The sequence below is a fragment of the Oryctolagus cuniculus genome, chromosome 10 (genome assembly GCF_051225735.1).
Source record: "Oryctolagus cuniculus isolate XC-2025 breed Fujian yellow rabbit chromosome 10, ASM5122573v1, whole genome shotgun sequence".
Taxonomy (NCBI): Eukaryota; Metazoa; Chordata; class Mammalia; order Lagomorpha; family Leporidae; genus Oryctolagus; species Oryctolagus cuniculus.
In genome coordinates this window covers 21,546,141-21,571,154 of record NC_142876.1, presented here as the reverse complement: position 1 = coordinate 21,571,154, position 25,014 = coordinate 21,546,141, and the positions used below count along the sequence as shown (strand labels likewise).

Sequence of the window (25,014 nt, the reverse complement as noted above, 5' to 3'; positions counted from 1 at the left end):
ATGCTGTATCCCAAGAATATGTATAGTTAAAATAATGATAATAAATAAAAAGCCTAAGCATTAAAAAAACAAAAAGTTGTACTTACGACCCTATTTTCCCTTCCAATTTTGATACCCCTCCTCCTGTCATTGTAAGTCATGGTTGGGTACATGTCATATTTTTCAAGTATGTTGGGAAGGGCAAAATATTAAGCCTGTTCTATTATATACTGCCTAGACATTAAATCGCTATACTAATAATTATAAAAATTAAATCTATACATGGATGAAAAGTCTTAAATATATTTTTGACAACTTTATTTCTTTGCTGCTAGACAGTTTAGAAGTATCTAGACATTTTTGTACATTATTTCAAGTTTGCTTAGCAGTCAAGGACAGATTAACAGAAAACTATATTTCTTATTTTGCTTTACAGCATTAATTGTTTCATATTTATTAAAAATGAAGACTGTTACAGAGCTTTTTATCCAATTTCATTATATAAAAGAATTAACTAATGAAAATTAAGACATATAGAGGTATTTTGCAAATTTAGTAAAAAGGAGCTATATTTGAGGGAAAATAAAAAAACATTAAACTATACAGTAGCCAATAAGGTATGAGGCAGCTAATTGCTTCCTGTCCCTTTTAAAATTACTCAGCCTGAAAAAAGATAGCATGTATTGATTTACTGTATAGTAAATGTCCCATTGTCTCTCCTCCTCCAACACCCAGACACACACACGCACACACATCCCACACTTACATGCGTGGCAGCAGTGACAGGGAACTGCATATCTAACCATTTCTTTCATCAAACATATGTAATAACAGGATTAGGACGGAATTTTTTTTCCTTTATAAAAGAAACTTGAGTAAAATTATCTTAACACAAAATGAATAGCAATGTAGTATTATCTTGTAAACATGACATATTTAAGCTCCAAAGAAAAACAAGTTTCCAAAGGAGAAGTAAATATTTTCTTGTAATGTACCAATCTACTTATATGTATGTGAAATATCTGTATCTTTTTAAAAGATATGCATATATTATATTAGGAGCCAAGTCTATTTAGCATATATTTGATACTTTTTTGGAAGTTAACACGAAGATTATGCAAATTCAAACTGTACTCTCCTATTTGCTCTTTTGTTTTATTTCAGTAATCTACTAGAGTGTGCGAGTTTTATTCATATAAAATGTTGTGTTTCAGCTCCCGTATAGATTTGTGTTCTGCTATTTGTGATTTTTCTACGAGCTTTTTTTTCCCAACATATACTTCAAGATGCTAGCTTTAATTGTCCTAAAGCCAAATCAGTAAAATTAGCAAATCTGTTCCAAAAGAAACAGATTTTATAGAGCAAGCTGCTGTGAAGTGTAATGTCATATAAACATACAGATGTTAGAAGTATAGTAGCACATGATGTTTCTTTTTTGTTTTAGCCAAACATTGTATAAGATTTTTAATTGTCTGATCTTGGTTGCTTTCATAGCTCAGATAGGTGGGAATTCATCATATCATAGCATCTTGTGCTTTATCGTGAAAGGATCAGAGCGTCCTTACTGTAGGAGAGAAGGTATTTTGATTGAAGTGCCTTTTCCTCTGTCATATTCTGTTACTTAATATATTACTGTGTATCTTTTTGTTAAAAAATATATATACTCTCCGCTATTTCTTTGCTGATGTATTTGTTCTCTGTCTTTGTTTAACATGAGCCTCTATTCCTGAAGGAGCCCTGTTTCAGATCTTCATGGAGCTTTGTTGATGGCTGGCCTGTAAACACAGCAGCATCCCTTTCATCCCAGAATTCAGAGTGCAGACTTGGCTGGTGTAGCAAGGCTGCTGTTTACTGGCGAGTGCCCATTAACATAGCCACCACTCCTGGGTTAGATAATGGACTCAAAGGTTAAGAGCAGAGGATCTCAACAGCTCCAATCAGCAGGGCTTTTCCAGGGCTAATTACCTCTTTACTGCGCTGACTCTAATGTGACATGTTTATTGCCTTAACTAACAACTCATTAGCTTAGTTGATGTTTTTGTCAATATTAATTCGTTCATTTAAGCCAAGTCAAAGCTTAAACAAAGATGTCCAGACTGAGAAACGGGCAGCAGAGTGAATTTTGTTTGCTCATCTTTTTCCTTCCCTTACTCAACTTCAATAAAATAAATGCGTAGAACTGAAACATTTAAAGTGCTTGTACTGAGAATGTTGGTTATTTGTCCCTTTACAGCATGTAAAGCAATTCTGAATTTATTGCTCCTATACTTACTGCAGTCTCCATATCACAGCTTTCTTGGTATTTGCTGTTTACTAAGGCATAATCTGGTCTTTTATATCTGTAAAGGGTTAACGACATCTAGCAGTTCTTGGCTCCAGTTAATGCTTTACTGTGGTTATTAGAAAAAAGAACAAGTAATTTTTCATGTGATTTTAATTTCCACTGGACTACCCATAAAATTACTTTGAGATATTGCTTGTGATGATAGCTTTCTTAATTAGTTTGTGTGAATTACTTAAAAAAGGAAGCAATTATGAAGTTACAAGACAGTATTTCGTTTCTTTTCAGTTTTTTGCTATACTTTTGGTCAACATTAATGGTATTTCTTGGTGAAGGTCTTGATTTGGTGTCATGCACTTTTTAATAATGATTAAGTTCCTAGCACTCTGTAGTAATGAGAGTGGGTGAAATAGCTGAGCATGTACCTTTGAAGAGTAACTTGATTGATTGGGGGAGGTCCATCAGCATCTTCAGAACCTGGAATCTACTTGACAAGTCCCTCCTGTAAGCTATGTAACAATATACAAATGAACAGAAAGGGTAAGGTAGAGACCTGAAGAAATCGGGTATGAATGAAGCTGCAGGGTTAAGGGAGTTTCATCTGTGGAAAGGCCAACCTCTGCTGGCCTCTGGTTGGTTCCAGGAAGTGATTCAGAGAAGGCCAATGGAAGCTAAGAATAGAACATGGGATGTTACTTTATTTTTAGTGAGAAATACTTTTCATATAACCTAGAGATACTTGTTTCTGTTTTATGCATCATTCCCTAGTCATAAAAAGTTACATGGACAAGAGATGATGATCAGTAATCATAAGAAATCAATGGTAGGAATCTGTATAGTTGCATACATTCTATGCTAAATGTTCTTTGTTTTCTAAGTTGGAAACAAACTGGGTCATTCTCCACCAAATAGCCTTCCACAAGTTTCTCCCAATACTTAGAATAAAAACCCACCTCCAAAGGCTCCTGCAACATCCACCCTACAGCCACCTCTGTGACTTTGCATCCTCCTACTGCCCCTTGTTTCCTGCCATCCAGCTGCACTTGGCTTCTAGCTGTCCCTGAAATGTCCCAGGGCTCCTGACTCAGGACATCTAGTGCTTCTCTCACAGGCCCTTCTCTGATTTCCCTCAGGTCTCTATTCAGATCCCACCTTCCACAGAATCCTTCCCCCCACCACTCTCTGGACCCTTACCTGCTTTTTTTCTTCACAGCTCTTTGTGCTGCTTGATGTACCTGGTTGTTCATTTCATGGTTATGTCCCAGCAGGAATGTAAGCTTCATCAGAGCACAGACCTTGTTGACCTGGGTTTAAAACAGTGCTTGGCACAAAGCAGGCACTCAGTATACCCCGAATGAGTGAAAGGATCAGTAAGCTGATAGGTGCCAGAGGTATAACATAAACCCTGGTGTTCTCTTGTCTGTCTCCCTCCTCACTCTCTTTCATTCGTGTAATTCAACAGCCCACTATCCTTAGGGGTGAGGACAGACATATTTGGATCATTCAGTATTAATCAGGTTATAGCTCTTTTTTTTTTTTTTTAACATCTCTGACCTCATCAACATCTACTTCTAACATTTTCTTTATTGTTGACCCTTAGACTATCAGTCAGTCAGCGTTCTTTACCTTCCTTAGGGAGGAAAAAACCTAAAGCATTAAGTAATGCTCTTTTGTTTATAGGAAGGAAAGATTTTCTTGTATCTTAGTCTGCTGTCCAAAATACATTATACCAAGAGCAAAATTAGGTTAAATTTCTCTATATGATGTGGCTTAGGTAATTTGAAATTCAATAGAATAGAAAAACAATCTTCTTTGAATCCAAGAAAATTTGGATTTTGTATTTTTTTTATAAAGATTCATTTTTTTTATTTGAGTGACAGAGTTGGGGGGGGGTCTCCCATCTACTGGTTCATTCCCTAGATGGTTGCAATGGTCAGAGCAGAGCCAGGCAGAAGCCAGGAGCCAGGAGCATCATTTGGGTCTCCCATGTGGGTGCAGGGATCCAAGGACTTGGGCCATCTTCCGCTTCCTCCCTAGGTCATTAGCAGGGAGCTGGGTCAGAAGTGGAATAGCCAGGACTTGAACCAATGCCCATATGGGATGATGTTGTCACAAGTGGTGGCCTAACCTGCTACAGCACAATGCTGACCCCTATACTCTTCTGATTATAGGATAGGAAACAGCAAATTACCTATTCTTTGGATTATGACTATTTTGATTAAACTGATATTAGATTAATGAGCTTTTAAATATCTGTATTAAATTAATTTCCTGGGAATAGCATTGTAACACAGCAGATTAAGCTGTGCGTGTAATATTTGCATCCAATATGAGTGCTGGTTCAACTCCCAGCTGCTCCACTTGCAATCCAGCTCCTTGGTAATGCATCTGAGAAAGCAGCAGAAGATGGCTCAAGTGCTTGGGCCCCTGCCACCCCTGCAGGAGACCTTGTGGAGTTCTAGGCTTCTGGATTCTGCCTAGCCCATCCCGGCTGCAGCCATTTGGCAAGTGAACCAGCAGATGGAAGATCTCTGTCTACCTCTTCCTTTCTCTCTCTAACTCTCTGCCTTTCAAATCTTTAAAAATATTTTTAAAAAATTAATTTCCTAATTTTACAAAATTATTTTATGCTTTTTGTCCAAATAAATGATTTAGTTTTCATGCATTACAGATGTAAAAAGTTTAAAAGCAGTTTTTAATAATTGTGTTACTACAGGACATCTGGTCTTAGAACTGTTTCTAAATTATTCCATATCCATGAATAATGCACACTGCATTGGAATTATTTTTATTCAAATGAGGTACCTGTATAAAGCAAAGGACTAGAATTCTAGATGGCACTCTGCCATCCTTGTTCTTTGATGGACATTAGCAAGTGGGAAAAGGCTTCGTTCACTTGGTTACACTTTGGAGTAAGTGGCCAATCATTATTAATTCATTTTGCACTCATTGTAATGGCATAAATCATCATAAATTCATTTGGTTTAAAGTGCATATAATATGTTCTCCCACAGGAATTTTCTTGTAATTGAGCTATTAATTAAAGTATTTTTTTTAATATGACCTTTTTTCCTTTCTCTACTATTCAGAGACAAGAATGGTTAGTGGCTGTTTCTTCATTTGTGATTTCCTTTTAAGTATGAAAAATGAATTTACTTTAAATAGGAATGTCCTAGGAGTGACCAAAGGCCAAGTAAATGGTTGTGTACATTTCCCACTGACAGGAGAGCAGTAATATTCATGACTCTCAAGGGCCTTAGAGAAATTCTCTGAAATTTTAGGTTTTATAATAATTCCAATAAGAAAATTTCATTCTCACTTGTTAAATATGGGTTGACTCTAGCTTCTGTTTTAATTTCTTTTTTTTTTTTTAAGATTTGTTTTTTTGGAAGTCAGAGTTACAGAGAGAGGGAGAAAGAGGAGGATAGAGAGAGCAAGAAGGAGAGAGAGGTCTTTCATCCACTGGTTCACTCCCCAGATGGCCACAATGGCCAGGACTGGGCCAGGCTAAAGCCAGGAGCTTCTTCAGGGTCTCCCACATCTGTGGTAGGGGCCCAAACACTTGAGCCATCTTCCACGCCTTTTTCACAGGTCATCAGCAGGGAGCTGGATTAGAAGTAGAGCAGCCAGGGCGTGAACCAGTGCTTATATGGGATGGCAGTGTTACAGGCGGTGGGTTTATCCCTATGCCACCCGGCCCCTTCTGTTTTAATTTCTAAGCTCTTCCCTAGGGCCACTGGTTTTCTGTCAGCATTGTTGCTAACAAAATCCAAGCTTCCTTGCCTCGGTCATGGAGGCATTATACCAGGGATGTTGCCTTGCCTTCTCATGGTGTCCGAGTTCACCTCTTTCTGCTCTTAGTGCTTGCTGTCGACTTCTGTTGGGGGTCCTGGCTCTGGTGAGACTTCCATGTCTAGATTTCTGGGAGGTCTTTAGGCCTTAAGTGAACCATGGGTGAGAAAAATAGGCAAAGAAATAAAGCAAGGTATTACTAGTGAAGCCTGGATAAAATGTCCCTGACTATACCTCTTAAAATGAGCCTTTCTTATTTTGTGCCATTTCTGCACAAATACAAACTGGGTAAAAGCATTGTATATGACTGCTTAGTGTTCACGTCTTAGGATCTGTGGTTCTCGGAAAATAAAGGTGTGGGCAACTGATGGTCTGTTAGTGCATATAGCTGGCAGTAATTGACTCTGTGTGAGTAGGTTAATAAAAGAAGTCTGTCGTTCTGTATGTCTGTTGTGTCTTCAGTGTGCTGTGGAGAACTGAAGGTACCACTAGCAGGTTCAGTTTGTCCTTGTGCTAGAAATGTGAGAAGGGAGAGGAAGTTTCACTTAGCAATATAAAAGTATTATTCATTATTGAACAAATGATGCTTATAGAAGTGTATAACAACAGTTCTTCATAGTTAATAGTCTTTTCATAATAGACATTCAGTAAATGTAAAATGCATTAGTAAATTGAGTCTGTGAAAAGGATAACAAATTTGTTCATAATACTAAGTGATAACATTAGTACAGGAATGCGTACATGCATAGAGAGAGAGAGAGAGAGAGAGAGTGTGTGTGTGTGTGTGGTAGCTTGCATGTTAACCTTTTATGAGGCCTAGCCATCATGATTAGCCAGATACTACAGAAATTTTAAACATTGGCTTTTATTGGTCAATTTGTGATTGGGACATTGTTTTATCTTGCCAAAGCAACATATTTGCCGTAGTATAATACTGTCAGCTTTTTAACCACAGCTTTCCTAGACTTTATTTTGGTGTCTTTGTTTCAACCCTTTTCTCATTTTTAGCATTTTGCTGCTACAGCAAAGTGTAAATTTTTTCTTGCAGCTTAGCTTTTTTTGTGGCACCTTTTAAAAAACATAAGATTAAAGTTGATACCCTTTAAAAAAAAAACAGAAGACTTGAGATAAAAAGCTTGAGATAAAATAGCGCTAAAATATGAGCTATTGTTATTACTGGTGACTGCATGACAACAGAATTAGTTTTCCAGCAGCCAGAGGGTCCAAGTTAATTGTGATTTATCCAGAGCTGGATTTTAGTGCTTTCTGCTTTTTAAAGGATTTTGTTTTGTTTTGATTGGTTTCCAGTGTTCTGAATTAGTGTGTATTGTGGTAGCTCATTTGTTCATTTGGCTGGACATACAGAAGTGCTGGGGGCAGGCACTCTACACTAAATCCTCAATATAAAGCTGCCGCAGTATCTATACTGCTTGCCCATAGGTAAGTCAGGCCACTGATTTGAAAATTTAGCATTGAGTATGGCCTTAGATTGACTTGAGTAGTGCCGGACTCCACTCTGTAATAGTTGAATTAGGAGCCTTTTGCCACTCTTAGTCTAGAACTAATAATAGGATTTACTAGTTGTGATATTTAGAGAGATAGGTATCCTTTTGGTCCCATGAGACAACAGATTTATTACAGTTGATGGTGATTTCTAATCTTTACAATCAAAAATAAAATTATGGGCACTTAGTAGATTTTAAAATGTTTTATTTTGCTTAACATAAATATTATAAGATACCACTATAAATAACAAATATATAAAATGTCTAAAAATCTACAATTTTATCTTCAAAAAGTTTATTCACTACTGAAGTAGTAAGAACATAGCCTCTCACCAAAAATGTAGGAAGACCATAACCTCAAAATAAGCATTCCTTTGGATAGAATACATTTAACTTTATGTAAAAGATTGACTCCATTGTTTATGTTTTCCCACTTTATCATAGAAACTTTGCTATGGGCCAGCACAAGTTTATAGCAGACTTGTGGGAATTTTTAGCTCTGCATAATTTTGTTGATTGTGCTGGGCAGATATGGTGGAAGATTCAGTATTTGTCAAAGCAGCAATTATGTATTCAGTACTTACTGAATTTAAAGTACTGTGGTAAGCCTTATACCAAACAGAAAAGTTCTTTTTTTTTAAATTTTATGGGGAACTGTTCACCAACTTGAAAAGGTAAATAAATAAATAAAAAATTGGATTTTAACAATACCACAAGCAAATACCACAAACTGGTATATCATTATTTATTAAATGTATAGATAATGGTTGTTGTATTAAAGGGAGGGATTTTATTTTAACTTAAACAGGAAAGATGTGGCAGGAATTCCTAGGTCTCTACCCCATTCTTCCCTTCCATATAAACAAAACCTCAGTTTTATTGAAAATAGCAATGTATGCTCAGCTAGCAAACTGCATTTCCCATCTTTTCTTGAAACTAGGGGAACTATTATCTGATATAATTCTGACGAGTGAGATGCAGTCAGACTATAAAGTAGGGCTTGACTTAACTGGCACATGTCTTTTTGTCCTTCACCCCTCTCTTTGCCTTGCCTGCAAAGTGGCTGCTGTGCTGGGTGGGAGATAACCATTTTGTGGCCATGATGCAGACACATTAAAGCCAAGACAGTTAACTTGCTGTGGTCATCCTTAGTTGTTGCACCAGTTACCACCATCTTCTTGTTGTTTGAGAACAGATAAAACATGTAATTTATTTCATTTTCTATTCTAGGGAGAGCCTGATAACTGCAGCTAGAATTAATCCAGAAGGAGGAGATGGGCTCTAAAGGGGTCATAAAGGATGTGGTTCTGAATCCATAGTTGGTTGGCATTCCAGGAATACAGCATGGTGGCAAAGGTGCAAGCTGTAGTCCAAGATGGACACTGGTCATTACACATGAGGCCTGGACGCCTTATAAGCTAACCCCTTGCTTTCCATTTATCTCTCCCAAGACATGAGAACAGATCAAAGTTGTCTAAAGTCTTTTCACTTCAGAAATTCTGATTCCAATCAATCCATCTGGCTGTGGGTGTGTGAATTGGGATTAAAAGGCGCTAAGTCTTGCCCCTTTCTAGAAATGAAAATCTGATCAAGCTTCTCCTTTGCTCAAGACTTTCGGTTATTGTCAGAAATAATGAACTCTCAAGCCGAAGGCCCTTTGAATCAGGTGCTAATATCCTGCCCCAGGTCTCTGCCTGGCCCTGTAATTTTCCTTGCCCATTCCTGCTGTCCCCACCCCAGATTTGCAGCCCTGTTGAGCTTGGTGTGGTCCCTTGATCATTCTATGTTCTCTCTCATTTCCCTCTGTTCCCTCTGCCTCAAATATTTTCTTTGCATTTTCTTCCCCTTTGATTGATTAATTCTTAAAAAGGCGCCCTTCCTAGGGAATCCTGCTTGTACCACCAGGGTGGAGTTAAATGCCTCTGATGAGTGCTGTCTTGATACCTTGTACTTATAAATACCGTAATACTCTTCAGAGCATATTCAAATGTCCTATTTTTCTTGGTCATCTACTGAATTAGAATGAATTTCCTTAAGGGAAAGAACTGAATCTTCTTCCATGTGGTTTTGCAGTACTTAGTATAGTATGAGCAATACTCAGTAAATAGCCGTTACATGAATTGTTGGATGCATAGGCTGGGACCCCATGATGGAGAGCATTGGAAGTGTGTCAGGCCAGCTACTTGAGCTTTTTAATTCTGCCACTGGGGAGACTTTGATGAAGGCGTTGATCATAATGGCAAATGACAGTGATTATTCTCCTTGCGTACTCATGAGGTACTACCAAATGGAGGTGCACTTACATGAAATAAATAAATAAATATGTATTTTTGAATGAAATTAGATTACCTCTTATATAGTTTAATTATACAACTTTTGGGACTGGCGTTGTGGCGTTGTGGCGTAGTGGGTTAAGCCACTGCTTGCAATGCTGGTATTCCATATGGGCACTGGTTTGAGTCCTGGCTGTTCCACTTCCAATCCAACTCCCTGCTAATGCACCTGGTAAGGCAATGGAAGATGGCCCAAGTCTTTGGGCCCCTGAACCTATGTGGGAGACCTGGATGGAATTCCTGGCTCCTGGCTCCTGGCTTCAGTCTGGCCCAGCCATGGCTATTGTGGCCATTTGAGGAGTAAACCAGCAAATGGAAGATCTTCCTATCTCTTCCTCTCTCTCTCTCTCTCTCTCTCTCTCTCTCTCTCTCTCTCCATAAACTTGCCTTTCAAATAAATAAATAAATATTATGCTAAAATACAACTTTTACCAGATATCAAAGGCTTAAGAAAAATTATTGAAGATAAAAACTTAAAATTCATAAATCCTGTTATGAGAATGTCTCTATTAAGAGGAGAGCTATTATCATTGCTTTATTTTGGCTTTTATATTATTTGGATCAATCTTGCAAAGCACCTGTGTTATATGAAATTATAAGTTAGAAAAATTCTAGATGAGAGAACATAAAACAAGAAAGGAGTATATCTATCCTTTTTCTTCTCTTTTCTTTTCGAGAGAGAGAATGAGAGAGAGGAGGTTCCTATTTGTTGGTTCACTCCCCAGATGCCTGCAATGGCTGGAACTGGGCTGGGCTGGAGCCAGAAGCAAGGATCACAGTTGAGATCTATTATGTGGGTTGCAGGGACCCAGTTACTTGAGCCATCACCTGTGGGGAGCAACCCGGACTAGACTGAGTTACTGGAATTAAGACTTATTCTATGCATCTGCTCTCCCACAATATGGCGCTGGGAGAGAAGAAAACAGCTTCTACACGGGTGCCTCCAGTTCAGCCAATAAACTGTAGGACTCGCTCCTGATTGGAGGAGAGCAGCGTACTCGGCGTGTGGGCAGCCGAGTTGGGATTGGCGGAGGACTATAAAGGAGGAGAGAGACGGCATGCACCAGGAACATCTAAGGGGAACACCTGTGCAGCCCCCGAGAGAGCCGGCCGGCAGTGTGCCGCTCCCCTGCGGAAGTGGGGAATGTGGCCAGGGGGAACTGCCCTTCCACGGAGGTGGAAGGGACAGTAGCCAACCCGGGAAGAACCAGCAGCAAACCCGGGGAAGGCCGAGCAGACGAAAGAACAGCGCAGGGTCCTGTGTCGTTCCTCCACGAAGAGGGGGAGCGACATAATGGTGCCGTGACTCGGATAGGAAACCTAGGAGGGAAGAAGTGGAAAATACCAGAGAGAGAGACTAGCAAACAGCCTAGGGAAAAGCCGGACGAAAAAGGTGCCGGAAGAAGCTATTGAAAGCCTAGTCATAGACTCAGATACGGACTACGGACTACGGGGGGAAGCTGGGAGAAATCTCTAAGGTCGAAAGCGAAAGTGAAAGCTAGAACAAACAGACTCGTATATGGACTGTGGGGAGAGGCCAGGAGAAATGAGGGAGGAATATTGTTGGAGGAAAGCTTGGGGAAACATACCGGGTAGAGAAAAATGTTAGGGAAATTGAAGCCACGGGGGGCAGGCCGAGGCGGAAACGAAAGCCACTTTGGGATTCTCAAGTTAGCCCGGGAATAGGGGGCGAAAAGTTAAAACCAGAAGCGGAAACGTAAGCCTGGTTGGGATCCGTCTGATTAGCCCGGGGAGCAAAGGACGGGAAGCCAAACCGTGGGGCGGAGACGTAAGCTGGGTTGAATTCGCCAGGCTAGCCCGGGGAACTTGGATTGAATGCTAGTGGCGGAGACGCAAGCTACGCTGTGTGACTCGCGGAGGCTGCCGCGTGCAGAGAGAGCACGGGGCGTGAATAGATAGGGAACGCGGGGCTGGCGCGAGGCCGTGGTTCAGACGCGAAAGGGCTAGTGAGAGACCGTGGAGTGTGCGCGCGAAGCCGAGCCGCGCAGAGCCGGGAGCCCGCCGGCGGGGCGAGGCGCCGGGAAGCCGCGCGGAGCCGTGAAGCTGCCGCGGGGCGGGAGCCGGGAAGCCGCGGGGATAAGAGAAACAGAAGTTTAGAAGTAAAATGAGAGCGGGAAGCTGCGGGGATAAGAGAAACAGAAGTTTAGAAGTAAAATGAGAGAAATAGGAATGCTGGAAGATAGAAGTAAAATGGGAGAAATAGGAATGCCCGGAGATAGAGAAGTAGAGAAATAGAAAGGCCTCCCCACAACACTGCAATGTGAGAGCTTGGATTCGGTCTGTCTGATTAAGTGAGGCGATGAGCACCTGCGGGCGGCTAGCAGCTTATGCGCCGCAGGTCACCGAAGATAGGCACGAATTAACATCAGTAAGGCCTCCCCACAATACCGCAATTAGAAGGCTTGGATTCGGTCTGCCTGATTAGTGAGGCGGTGAGCACCTGCGGGCGGCTAGCAGCTTATGCGCCGCAGGTCACCGAAGACAGGCACGTTATCAACACCAATAAGTCACCCCACAATATGGCAATGAGAAAGCTTGGATTCGGTCTGCCTGATTAAGGCGGTAAGCACCAGCAGGCGGCTCGACCAGAGTATGAGCCGCAGGTCACCGAACACAGGCACGCATCAGCGCCTAAAAACCTCCTCACAACATGGCGAAGAGAGGACCCGGATTCGGTTTGCCTGATTGATAGGACTTGTAAGAACCTGTGGCAACTCTAGCAAGCAGAGCAGAGTGTGTGCCGCGGGACACCGAAGACAGGCGCGTATCAACGCCAAAAAATAAAAAGAAAGGGGGATCTGTGGGGAGCAACCCGGACTAGACTGAGTTACTGGAATTAAGACTTATTCTATGCATCTGCTCTCCCACAATATGGCGCTGGGAGAGAAGAAAACAGCTTCTACACAGGTGCCTCCAGTTCAGCCAATAAACTGTAGGACTCGCTCCTGATTGGAGGAGAGCAGCGTACTCGGCGTGTGGGCAGCCGAGTTGGGATTGGCGGAGGACTATAAAGGAGGAGAGAGACGGCATGCACCAGGAACATCTAAGGGGAACACCTGTGCAGCCCCCGAGAGAGCCGGCCGGCAGTGTGCCGCTCCCCTGCGGAAGTGGGGAATGTGGCCAGGGGGAACTGCCCTTCCACGGAGGTGGAAGGGACAGTAGCCAACCCGGGAAGAACCAGCAGCAAACCCGGGGAAGGCTGAGAAGACGAAAGAACAGCGCAGGGTCCTGTGTCGTTCCTCCACGAAGAGGGGGAGCGACAATCACCGCTGCTTTTCAGGGTCTGCATTGGCAAGAAGCCAGAGCTGGACCTCAAACCCAGGCCCTCTGATGTAGAACACTGGCGTTTGAAGCACTCTGAGCCAAACACCTGCTCCCCTTTTTATTTTCACTCAGCCATTTGTTAAAGACCAGTTCCTTAGTATCAGCAGAAAAGATGTAGGCTGAAGGAGCTTGGAGTATTAAGCGATCCAGATTTCCTTCAGAACATCAGTGTCGTTAGTGCTGGGATCAGTAAAGTCATAGGCATCCTGTTGATCAACAGGGCTAAAAATCAAAAGGCTTACCTGGAAAAGCTTTTTAAACTTGTGTTATTTACCTGTTTTGTTTAGAAGAAGTTGTCAGAGACAAATGTAGGGGGAGAAATATACCCTTCCTAGTACATTTTAAAGCACTAGGACATTGAAATCTGTGTGGGAAGCAGGCTGTTTTTCTTTCTTCTTTTGATGCCCTCCACATGGCCTGCCAGAGCTGTAAAAACTGCCCTGCCAGAACGGCGGGAATCCTTGCTTTATGTTACCTGGAGACTATAATTTGAACTAAAGAAGCAGAGGCACGGCGGGAGAATTTTACTTATGAGGTCATTGAGTGAAGTAGAAGGTGATTTAAGGGGAGGGTGGCGGTGCTCCGGGACCCTGTGTTTCCTGCTGAACTACACATGCTCCCCATGGGGCACAGGCCACAGTGTGCACAGGAGCAGCAGACACTCTGGCGGGCCACTGGGAGGCTGGGGCTTTTGGACGAGCCACTCTGAATTCCCTTTTTCTATCATTTCATCAAAAGGCAAGTGATCCCAGCCCTGTGCCATCCTTCCGCCTTCATCAGAACAGTGGTGGAAAGTACCAAGCAGTCAGCCGCTTGCTGTTTATTTTCATTCTCAGAATCATTGTGGGAGTGGTGAGGAAAGTGCCTGTGCAGTCACTACCTCACAGGCCCAGAGAGGCCAGCGAGGTCCCTAGCATTGCCAGACCCCTAGCGATGTCCCCACCTGTAATAAACAGGGCAGTGGTGGCGCACAGGGCAGGGAGATGATGATGAAAATGCTGTAGAACATTGCACTTGGGAAGCTCTCTTCCCCTTTTGCCGTGTTGCTTCCTAAAAATACTCCTCCAGAGGGCCATGCCGCTTAGACTGGTGGCCACTGCAGCTGTAGGTTCAGAATGTCTGCAGAGAAAAGCAGTAGGAATTATAACTCAGTTCTTCAAAGTAAAGAATCAACAGCAAAGTGGAAGACTCTTGCCTGTTGCACTATCAGTGTGACAAACTGGGAGGGGGCTGTGTCAGAGGCCTGCATGTGGTAAAGGCGGGTGTGTTTTGTATTTTAGGTTGCGTGCAAGGCACTGTGCTTGCTGGTTTGGATGAGGGAGTTATATGAAACCCACCTCCTACTCTCAGAGCTGGCAAAAGTTGCTGAGGAAAAGGGACATGCCCAGAAATGTTTTTGTTTTAAAATACATGACAAGGGGCACATAAGTGCTGGCAGAAAGTGCTGGCTGATCTGTGTTTTTAAACTGATTTTTCTGATCCAGAACCAAAATAAGTAAACCTTACATACTACATTTACTTGGTTAAATATGAGAGTAAATGAAGTGGGGTTTGGGGCCATTTTCTCAAGAAGACTTTATGGGTATGTACCTTTTTAGTTTTACCATAGGACTTGTTAGCTCCAGGTCCAGGGCCTCCTTGCAGTTCTGCGGAAGTTGGTGGCTGTGTGTGTGTGTGTGGTCTCCTGGGGAAGGGACTGAGGGTTTTCAGCGGATTCATAAAGGGTTCCATGCTTGAGAAGCGGCTCAGAGCACTCATTTCCAGATACCATAGAGCTTGGCTTTTCATCCCGCCCCCCTTCTCTTCTCTGCCATTTCAGTTCATTCTCATTCAGTGGCAGGCAATAACGTAAGATTGACTAAATGCTTTCATTTGTTAGATAGATGAAATGCTATCATGTATCTTTATTTGGAACACCTGCACACTCAGCATATTATTCATAAGGAGCCCTGCCTGCAACTTTCTGAGCACCCACAGGTTTCAGAGGGCACTTGGGAATGATGCGCTGCACAGACATAAATTCATTTACACTTAGACTCTTGGTGAGTGAAAGGGATTATCACCACTTTACAGACCAGGAGACTGAGGCTCAGCGAGGACCTTCCTAAGCTGGCCTCCTAGTAAATTGTGCAGCTGTGGTTGGTTCCCTGCCTTCAATTTGAAGCCTGGGCTTCCCTTAATCAGCCACCTTCACTGTCGTGTTCTGTGACTTATGAGCCATCCCTCTCTTCTCCTCAGAAAATAAACACACACACAGACTTCTTTCAGCTGCCATCTCCAGGGTTTTCTCTTTAGAATGTCAAAATGCCTTTTTGAAGTAAATGGGCCTTTGCAGCTTAATTATACAAATGATCAGTATCATTTCCAACAGAAAGGAAGACCTGTTAATTAAAATCTAGACTACTTCATCAGATTAAGATGTCAAATTGTGCTATTTTGGGTATCTTTACAAACTCATATGAAGAAGTTGCTACATACTTGACATCACTGTATTCTACAGTACATACACCAGCAAAGTAGATCCTTCAGGAAGGAGGTTTTTCCCAACTACACATTCTCCTTTCTCCTTCCATCACTCCAACGTTGTCTGTGATGAGAGGTGCTACTGATGGGAAGTATTTTTCATATACCTTGTGTTAGGTGCCGAGAAAGGGTAAGAAATACAACATATGTTTTGAAACATCTCTGTTTTGTAAAACTCTGGGTAAGGAGAAACATTATAATACTTATTTATATGTAATTCTTATGTAATTAAGCCTCTTTGTAATATAGAATATTGTAGTCTGACTTTTCTCTTGAAAGTATAGGACCAAGCCAGCATAAATGTGAGATCTCTTATATTTTTATCATTAAAAATCCTTCCAGCGGGAAAAAAATCCCAAATGGTTTATATTTTGAAACTGCTTTTTAAAAAAATTACAAAGTTGAAATGACTCTTCCACATTTTGTTCTCTCATTTTAGGCAAGGCCCTGACATTTCTTCTGCTGCAGCCACCAAGCCCCAAACTTCCCCCACACAGCACTATCCGAAGAACAGCCATTGATCTGATTGGACGAGGTTTCACAGTTTGGGAGCCTTACATGGATGTGTCTGCTGTTCTGATGGGGCTTCTCGAACTTTGTGCTGATGCTGAAAAGCAGCTTGCCAAGTATGTGCTGAATTACAGTAAAAATTTGCTATTGTTTAGGTTTTGGGTTTTTTTTAAAGTTTTGTTTTGGTTTATTTTATTTTATTTTAATTTTTATTTGACAGATGGAGTTAGACAGTGAGAGAGCGAGTGAGAGAGAGAGAGAGAAAGAGAGAGGGGTCTTCCTTCCGTTAGTTCACCCCCCAAATGGCTGCTACGGCCAGCGCTGCGCCGATCCGAAGCCAGGAGCCAGGTGCTTCCTCCTGGCCTCCCATGCGGGTACAGGCACCCAAGCACTTGGGCCATCCTCCACTGCCTTCTGGGCCACAGCAGAGAGCTGGACTGGAAGAGGAGCAGCCAAGACTAGAACCTGGCACCCACATAGGATGCCTGCGCTGCAGGCGGAGGATTAACCAAGTGAGGCCCCTTTTTTTTTTGGTTTATTTAGTTGGCTTTTTTTAAATTTTTTTTTGGAGGGGAGGTAGATTTTATCCATTATTATTTATAAATTTTGTGTGCTTAATAGATTGAAAATAGACACATCTGAGTATGTGAAATTTTGAATATGAACAATGAAAGGAAGGCGGGTTTCTGTAATTGTAACACAATTGATATTGAGCATCAGTGAATGATCTGTGAAGTCATTTTCAAATTGTGTTTAATACTGTAAAATATTACTAATAGTAGTATATACACATTATGTGGAAAATTATACACATCTTATACTTTATCAGATATGTTTTGATATGATATTCTGTCAGAAATGTTTTCCTGACAGTCTGCGTGGCCAGTGGTTTGGAGGTTTGCTCCTGCACCCTCATGTTAATTGCTACTCAGCTTCCATGGGGTTTCATCGGGCACACAGTGGTATGGAGGTAGCAGTGATCCGGGAAAGCAGTGGCCAGGGAATAAAGGAAGCAGAAGACCAGCTGAGAGGGCTGTACAAATGGAGTAAGTGGGAAAAGCATTCATGGTAAACAACTGGCTAGGAGTGATGGTGCTGGTCATGATGGTAAAGGTTAGTGTTGGCGGCCGACGCCATGGCTCAATAGGCTAATCCTCTGCCTTGCGGCGCCGGTACACCAGGTTCTAGTCCCGGTCGGGGCATCGGATTCTGTCCCGGTTGCCCCTCTTCCAGGCCAGCTCTCTGCTGTGGCCCGGGAGTGCAGTGGAGGATGGCCCAAGTCCTTGGGCCCTGCACCCCATGGGAGACCAGGAAAAGCACCTGGTTCCTGGCTTCGGAACAGCACGATGCGCCGGTCACAGCACGCCGGCAGCGGCAGCCATTGAGGGTGAACCAAAGGCAAAAAAGAAGACCTTTCTCTCTGTCTCTCTTACTCTCACTGTCCACTCTGCCTGTCAAAAAAAAAAAAAAAAAAAAAGTTAGTGTTGACTTACAATGGCCTCCTGATTCTAGAAAGTTTCTGTTGTATGAGTGTGTGTCTATTACATGTAGTGTGAAATTCACCATCGTCATCATCTTAAAGTATCCATTTAGTGGCATTAAGTATATTCACAATGCTGTACAAGCATCACCACCATCCAGGTCCCAATAGTGATCTCCCCATAGAGACACCTCATACCCACTAGGCAGTCCTTCCCCATTCCCCGCTCTCACCAGACCCTGACAACCACTAGGCTGCCTTCTGTCTATGAATTTGCATATTCTGGATATTTCCTATACAGGGAATCATATGGTCTTTTGTGACTGACTTCTTTCACTAGCATAATGTCTATGAGGTCTATCTACGCTGCAGCATGTATCATTGCTTCATTTATTTTTATAGCTGAACAACATCCCATTTTATGGTGATAGCACTTATTGGCTATTCATTTATTTGTTGGTGGGCATATGAATTGTTTCCACCTTTTGGCTGTTGTAAATAGAAATACTATGAACACTCATGTGTAAATATTTGTTTGAATTTGTCATTTGAGTAGATACATAAGAATTCCATATTGAACTTCTTGAGGAACCATCAACTCTTTTCCATAGTGGAGTGGCTATACCATTTTCCATCCCTGGTAATGTTGGAAAGTTTTGTGTTCTCTGCATCCCCACTAACAACTTTTTAAAGTATAGTTATCTGAGTGCATTTGAAGTAACAGAAATTTTTGAAGTGTCCTGTAATACCTCCCTTGATGAAAATGTTACCACCTCTTTGATTTTCTCAATGAATGACACTTCATTATTGTCACTGTTAACCTTTTAAAAAAACTAGAGTTCTCTGCCCTTTACTTCATGATTGTCCTTCCCACACCCCACAGTTCCCAAAGGTTCCAGCATACTTGGGCTCATAGTATTTATGCTAAGTGCTCAGTAAGTGGAGACCAGAGAAGTAGCTGAAGGCTGGAATGGAATACTGTAGCTTTATCTATGGAATGAGCATTCCTAGCCCAAAGTCCCAAGATGGATTGGTAATGGGAGGGTGTTCATTTCAGACTCAGGGTGCTGCCCTTTCCCATTACTCCTCATACTGCCATGTTTCATGAACTTCACCTCCATCTCTCCTTAGCTTTATGCCCTTCAGCAAATGACCTCACCTCTCTGTACCTACAAGTTGGGACTAATTAAAGAACCTGTCTCATAAGGTTGATGTCAAGTGAAATTATATTTGCAAAGCTCTTAGCACATATTAAAGTATTAAATGGATGCTACTCTGTGGTAGTATGGGTGGTGATGCCTTTGTTATGTTCATAGAGTTTGACAAAGATCAAGAGTAGCCTGTTTCTAGCATGAGCAGTTTGGCACAGTGGTTGCCAGCATGGTTTCTGGATACAGGAGGCTAGAGCGTTCTTGATGAACTTTAAGGCTTAGGAAGGAATGTGAGCTGAATAGTGTGTGCCAGCAATGCAAAGTAACTGACTTTTGTGCAAAGCCCCCAAAACATTTTCAATATTTTGCCATCTTTATAGCTGCAGCTGCCATGTTCACCCTCCATTTTATTTTAAGTTTCGTGTTTAATATTTTGTTTGAAAATAAATTTGCATTAAGCTTATATCAGCAGACATAAAGATCCACTTACACTTTCTCTACATGTAGTGTGTCCACAGACACAAGCACTGGAGTTTTCAGTAGGTAATTTAAATCTTGTTGTTACATCCTTTTCTGTTGTGCAGATTAGTCTGACTTTCTGTATATGGCTCTGAATAAATGAATATGTCAGCATGTAGCCTTAAGGAGTCCAGTGTCATTTTCATCATGATAAATTACATAATAAGCAAGAAAATGTTTGCTTATTAATCTGTAACAAGATTTAGATTGAAAATGGCCTGTTAAATCCAAGACATGCTTGGTACATACTGAAGAGGACTGAGATGTGTTTGCGGGGGTTAAGTGTGCATCTTACCCTTGTGGTACCCTGCTGGGCTCCCCCTTTTTGTATCTGATTTACTGTGTACACAATAACAATGCTCAACTGCCTGGCTTCTGTGTGTGATGTTAAGCTTCCTTTATGAAGAAGCTTCTATGTTAGACTTGTGTTTTTTAAAATTTCAGGACACATTTATTGAAAAAGAGCATGATTCCTTCTTCATTTCCATCCTTGCAAGTTCATGAGGTGGGAATTTGGAGGCAGGGTAGCTGGCTCAAAGCTGGTACCTAGTTCTGGGGAACACACATTGTAGTGTTGTGCCTGAGCGAGTGCAGAGGAGCACCACACATTGATAAACTTTTACAGTCCTTTATTCTGGTGGTGGAGAGTAGACTCATGCCTTAAAGAACTCTTGACCCCGAAGCTCAAAGCAACAGGGTTTATAAAGGCAAAAACCACAAGGAGGGGAAGGGGGATACATGGATGCTAGGGTCAAGCTGACCTAAAGCATATGTGAAACTAATATCAATTACAATTTTGACAATATCAATTACAGTCTTGACATTAGACCAGGTACCAACCTAAATCATATGTGGGACATAGACAAATTATAGTCTTAACATTAATCCAGGTGCAACCTGTCTGTTTTAAGCTTGAGTGATCATGCTAGGGAGTTTCTAGCATCTGCCAAGCGGGATGCAGTGTGCTGTTATTGTCTCAGTTTTAGACCATAGTTAGTTTCAGACCTTAGTCTCACAGTGGGGGGTGCTTTCTCAAGATGGAGTCTCGGGTGTTCTAAAATGGAGTCCCTGCTGTCAAGGTGTTTCTTCAGTAGCACAGGTCATTTCTGCCTCTGTCTATAACAGCATCCCCTGTGTTAACTGAATCCTAAGGGGTCTCCTGGAAAACTGCAGGAGACTGAAGATCAAGAGAGTAGTTTTCCAGAATTGATTACACCGTTATTTCAGAGATAGGATTCACAATTTTTACATCTTTGAAATCAAAATAGCCACAGTTGTTTTCCATTGTTTTCAGATATTTTGCCAAATTTTAAGCTGTATGTATTAATTGAACAAGCATTTATTGAGAAACTAACATGAAAAGCGACAATCTTAAATATTATCTGTAGTTATGAAGTTGAATCAAACAAAGATTCTGTCTGCCAAGCATTTACAGCTCTACAGGAAAGAGATACCTGCAGCACAAAGTGCAGGGGAGAGCGCTTGGGCTGGGCATTCTGGGCGTGCTGACAAGGCTCACAGCCAGTTGGGTAACTGGAAGGTGTGTGGGGAGGAGTCTCATTTGAATCTTTCCTTTGAGTGATTACTAGGGGGGAAAGGGAAGACACGGATATTCAGAAGGCTGGTGGCAGGAAAGCTTGCCCAGAAGGTGTTGAATGATGCCTTAACAACATCCGTGAAAGAAAGTAAATATTGTTTTTCATAATGTTACTCATGAATTCCTTGCAGAAATTAAACTAAGATGCTCCCATTTATAACTAACATCATCTCCTTCCCAGTTACATCTGGGGAATAGAATTAGGGTCAGAGAAGATGGCTTAGTTTGACCTCTTACTTTAGAAAAACAGGTCTCAGAAAGTTTCCTGTTTTGTTTTTACTTTTAGCATTTGCCACTCCCTGACCAAGTACAGGGATCTGCAGGTGCAGGATGCTGTCTTGTTGTTGAATGCTGGCTCTCTATGAACTTTGGTACTGTGTGCCACACAAACAAGCTCATTTAATGAGGGAGAAGCCTAAAAAATGGGCCTGATTGCCCCTGTTTTGAATTAGTGGTTAAAAAAAAAAATCTTAGAGAGATGCTACCCTCCATCCACAGGACCATTGTAGTCAGTGAATAAAATAGAATCCAAACCCAGGTGTACCTAACTCCAAAAATCGAAGCTCCCAACATTATGCCATCTTGTATTCAAAACCTTAACACCCATAGAATTAAACTAACTTATTAAAAGTCCATAAAAGTGGTCAACTCAGAATTCTCAGGCTATTTAATATAATTAATGTGATCATCTTGATCAAGGATTTGGTAACTGCTAGAAATTAAAAGCCTTATTTAAGAACCAGCACACTCTTTGAGTATTTGGGCCATGTAGTGTGTCTATTCTTATTTATTTGTAGCATATGGTAAGTAATTTGCCTGCAAAAAATGTTTAATAAAGTCATGGAATTTTAGGAATGAAAATCTCCTTGTATAGCATTGGGTCCAATGCCCTAATATGCTATTAAGTAACAATAATGCCTAGAGAGATTAAACTGAGGCCACACTAGTACTCTCCCACTAAGAGCGTCACTAAGGTCTCCCAGCTCCCATGCAGCTCTCACAACATACGCCTGTGCCACCCTTTGTGTGGCAGCGATCCTCAAGTAGAATCTTACTTGATGAATTTTTTACATGAATGAGCATAGGCTGCTGGTACAAATTTTGAGCCATCCCCCAGCTAATTGTAGGAAAAATAGAAACTGATTGGAAGTGGAATAACCAGAACTTGAACTGGCAGGAGTCCCAAGGAACCGCTTAATTCACTGTACCACAATGCCTACCCTGTTCTAATATCAATTCTCAAATCTCAACCATATTTTTTGGTGTGGAGAAAGGAGCACCTCATGAAAACACTGAGATGCTTTAAGATTCTATATTTAAACTGCTTTTCTATTCCCATGAAATTTACTTTTAGTAGAGAATTTATAACATGAGGAAACTGTATATGTAAATCACATTAGCCTGGTTTTTATTCACTGTAATGTATGCAACATACTTGGAAGAGAAATTTCCACCTTAATAATCAGTGCCCCTTTGGGCTACGCACTTGTACAGTTAAGGTCCAACTTGACAGAGAGAAACTGAAGATACTTACTAAACTGAGAACAAACACTGTCCCTTTTTTTTTTCAGCAGGAAGGGGTCAGATGGAAATCCTAAATGCTATAAAATTAAGTGTTCCTTTTCCTGATAATTCTAGTCATCTTTGTTTTTTTTTGTGGGAACTGTTCAGTGCCCTGTTGCTGTTGGCCAAAACGTGCGTGCTATTCAATGATAGTTTAAAAGCTTTTCTCTCAAATATGTCCTTATAGTGTCCTTAATCTGACTGATGGTAACATATGACAATTTCAGATGGTTGCATTTAACTGTCCATTGTCTCTAGCATTTCATAATGGATGTGTGTACTGAAATGCTGAGTGAAATACAGAATCTGTCATGTCCTTTGTTTTTACAGTAAAGACTGAAACCAAATGCCTAACCTGTGAATTTGTGTAGCACCTGTTCCGTATTACAGCCAGAGATGAAGGATCAGAAGAGTGAGTTCCCTATTCAAATACAGATTCCAGAATGAGACAAACACATCCTTACTTTCAAACCTTAGGTAGTATGGTCCTGCTTCATTCAGATGGAATTCTACATTAAAATATATCACACACACAATGCACTCATGACTTTAAAGATAACTGCATGTAGAATTACACTCCGTCTGTTGGGACTGCCAGATCAATTACTTTAACTTCATTGCCTGGCCAATTCAGTCCAGTAACTGCCTTAAGTGATTTTTTTGGGGGGGGGGGGTGCTCCTGCTGAATTTGCTAAGCCAACTTTATTTTGTATGTAACTACTGAGCTACCACTATGACCAAGAGCTGTACTAAGTACCTTGGGGGGATCCGTGGGACTAGAAGCTATCTCCCCAATCTGCACTGAGTTTACAATACAAACCTATTCCTAAGGCCTGGCAGAATGTGATTTAGTACTAAGGGCCCAGAATACATGGGTTTTGATGCTGAATGTTTTTTTTTTTTTTTCTGTAGGAAGCAAATGGGTGCTATAGCAATTGTGGAATATCAGATAGGGAAGGCAGGAGTTGAACAGAGGGGTAGGAAGTGAATGTGCCAGTTAGGAAAAGGGGAGAGAAGCATTACCAATATATTGGGCCACCTTTGAAATTAACGTGCCCTCATGGACATCGGTTGAAAAGACTGAGTTGAAAATTAGTGCGGTTAGATTGTGGAAGTCTTAGAATATATACTTTTTGAAGATTTATTTAATTATTTGAAAGGCAGTTACAGAGAAAGATACAGAAACAGAGAGAAATCTTCCCTCTGCTGGCTCACTCCCCATATGCTACAACAGCCAAGGCGGGATCAGGCCGAAGCCAAGAGCCAGAAACTCCATCTGAGTCTCCCACATGGGTGTCAGGGGCCCAAGTACTTGCGCCATTTTCTGCTGCCTTCTCAGGTGCATTAGCAGGGAGCTGGATTGGAAGCACAGCAGCTGGGACTTGAACCAGCACCCCAATATGGTATGAATGTATAACAGGTAGCAGTTTAACCCACTGCACCACAATGCTGGCCCCAAGGTTTAGAATCTTAAGTAAAGGAGTTTAGGATTCTTCTCTCTCTCATTTTTTAAAGATTTATATATTTATTTGAAAGTCAGAGTTACACAGAGAGGGGAGAGGCAGAGAGAGAGGTCTTCCATCCGCTGGTTCACTCCCCATCTGGCCGCAACTGGCTGCAATAGTTGGAGCTGCGCCGATCCAAAGCCAAGAGCCAGGAGCTTCTTCCAGGTCTCCCATGCGGGTGCAGGGGCCCAAAGACTTGGGCCATCTTGTACTGCTTTCTCAGGCAATAGCAGAGAGCTAGATCAGAAGTGGAGCAGCCAGGTTTCAAACCAGCACCCATATGGGATGCCGGCGCTTCAGGACAGGGCTTTAATCCGCTGCACTGCAGTGCTGGCCCCAAGGATTTTTCTTAGAAATGTTAGGGACAGGGCCGTTATTATGGTGTAGTGGGTAAAACTGCTTCCTGCACCATTGGCATCACTCATGGGGGCTGGTTCATGTCTTTGATGCTCTACTTCTGATCCAGCTCCCTGCTAATGGCCTGGGAAAGGCAGCAGAAAACAGACCAAGTGCTTGGGCCCCTGCTATCCACATGGGAGATCCAGAAGAAGCTCCTGGCTTTGGCCTGGCCTGGTCCTGGCCATTGTGGCCATCTGTTGAGTGAGCTAGTGGATGGAAGATCTCTCTGTCTCTGTCTCTCCCCCTCTCTCTCTCTTTCAAATAAATAAATAAATATTAAAAAGAAAAAGAAAAGAAGGAGTGTTAGGTAGCCACTGGAGGTTTCTTAGCAGGTTAACCATAAAATAAAGTTCAAGATTTTGGAAGATTACTCATGGTCATGCTTTCCTGCTACCTTATGCCTTGGTGGGCTTTCTGCCCTCACTCTCTTAACCCTCCCACTTTGGTACTGTGGGTACCTCCATGTCACTATAGAACCCTGACTCAGGGCAGTCCATTTTTCCATGTCCCGCAGTCCTGCACTCAGACTGCC

General features: G+C 41.8%; 1 protein-coding gene across 6 annotated transcripts in view; it reads left to right on the top strand.

The window, feature by feature from the left end:
- Positions 1–25,014, top strand: part of WDR7 (WD repeat domain 7) — a 377,439-nt gene that overhangs the window by 244,078 nt on the left and 108,347 nt on the right. For all 6 annotated transcript variants that reach the window (XM_070050124.2, XM_070050123.2, XM_089305092.1 and 3 more), the window contains one exon: positions 16,198–16,384. In XM_070050124.2, the coding sequence (XP_069906225.1) occupies positions 16,198–16,384 (187 nt within the window). The remainder of the gene's footprint in view (positions 1–16,197; positions 16,385–25,014) is intronic.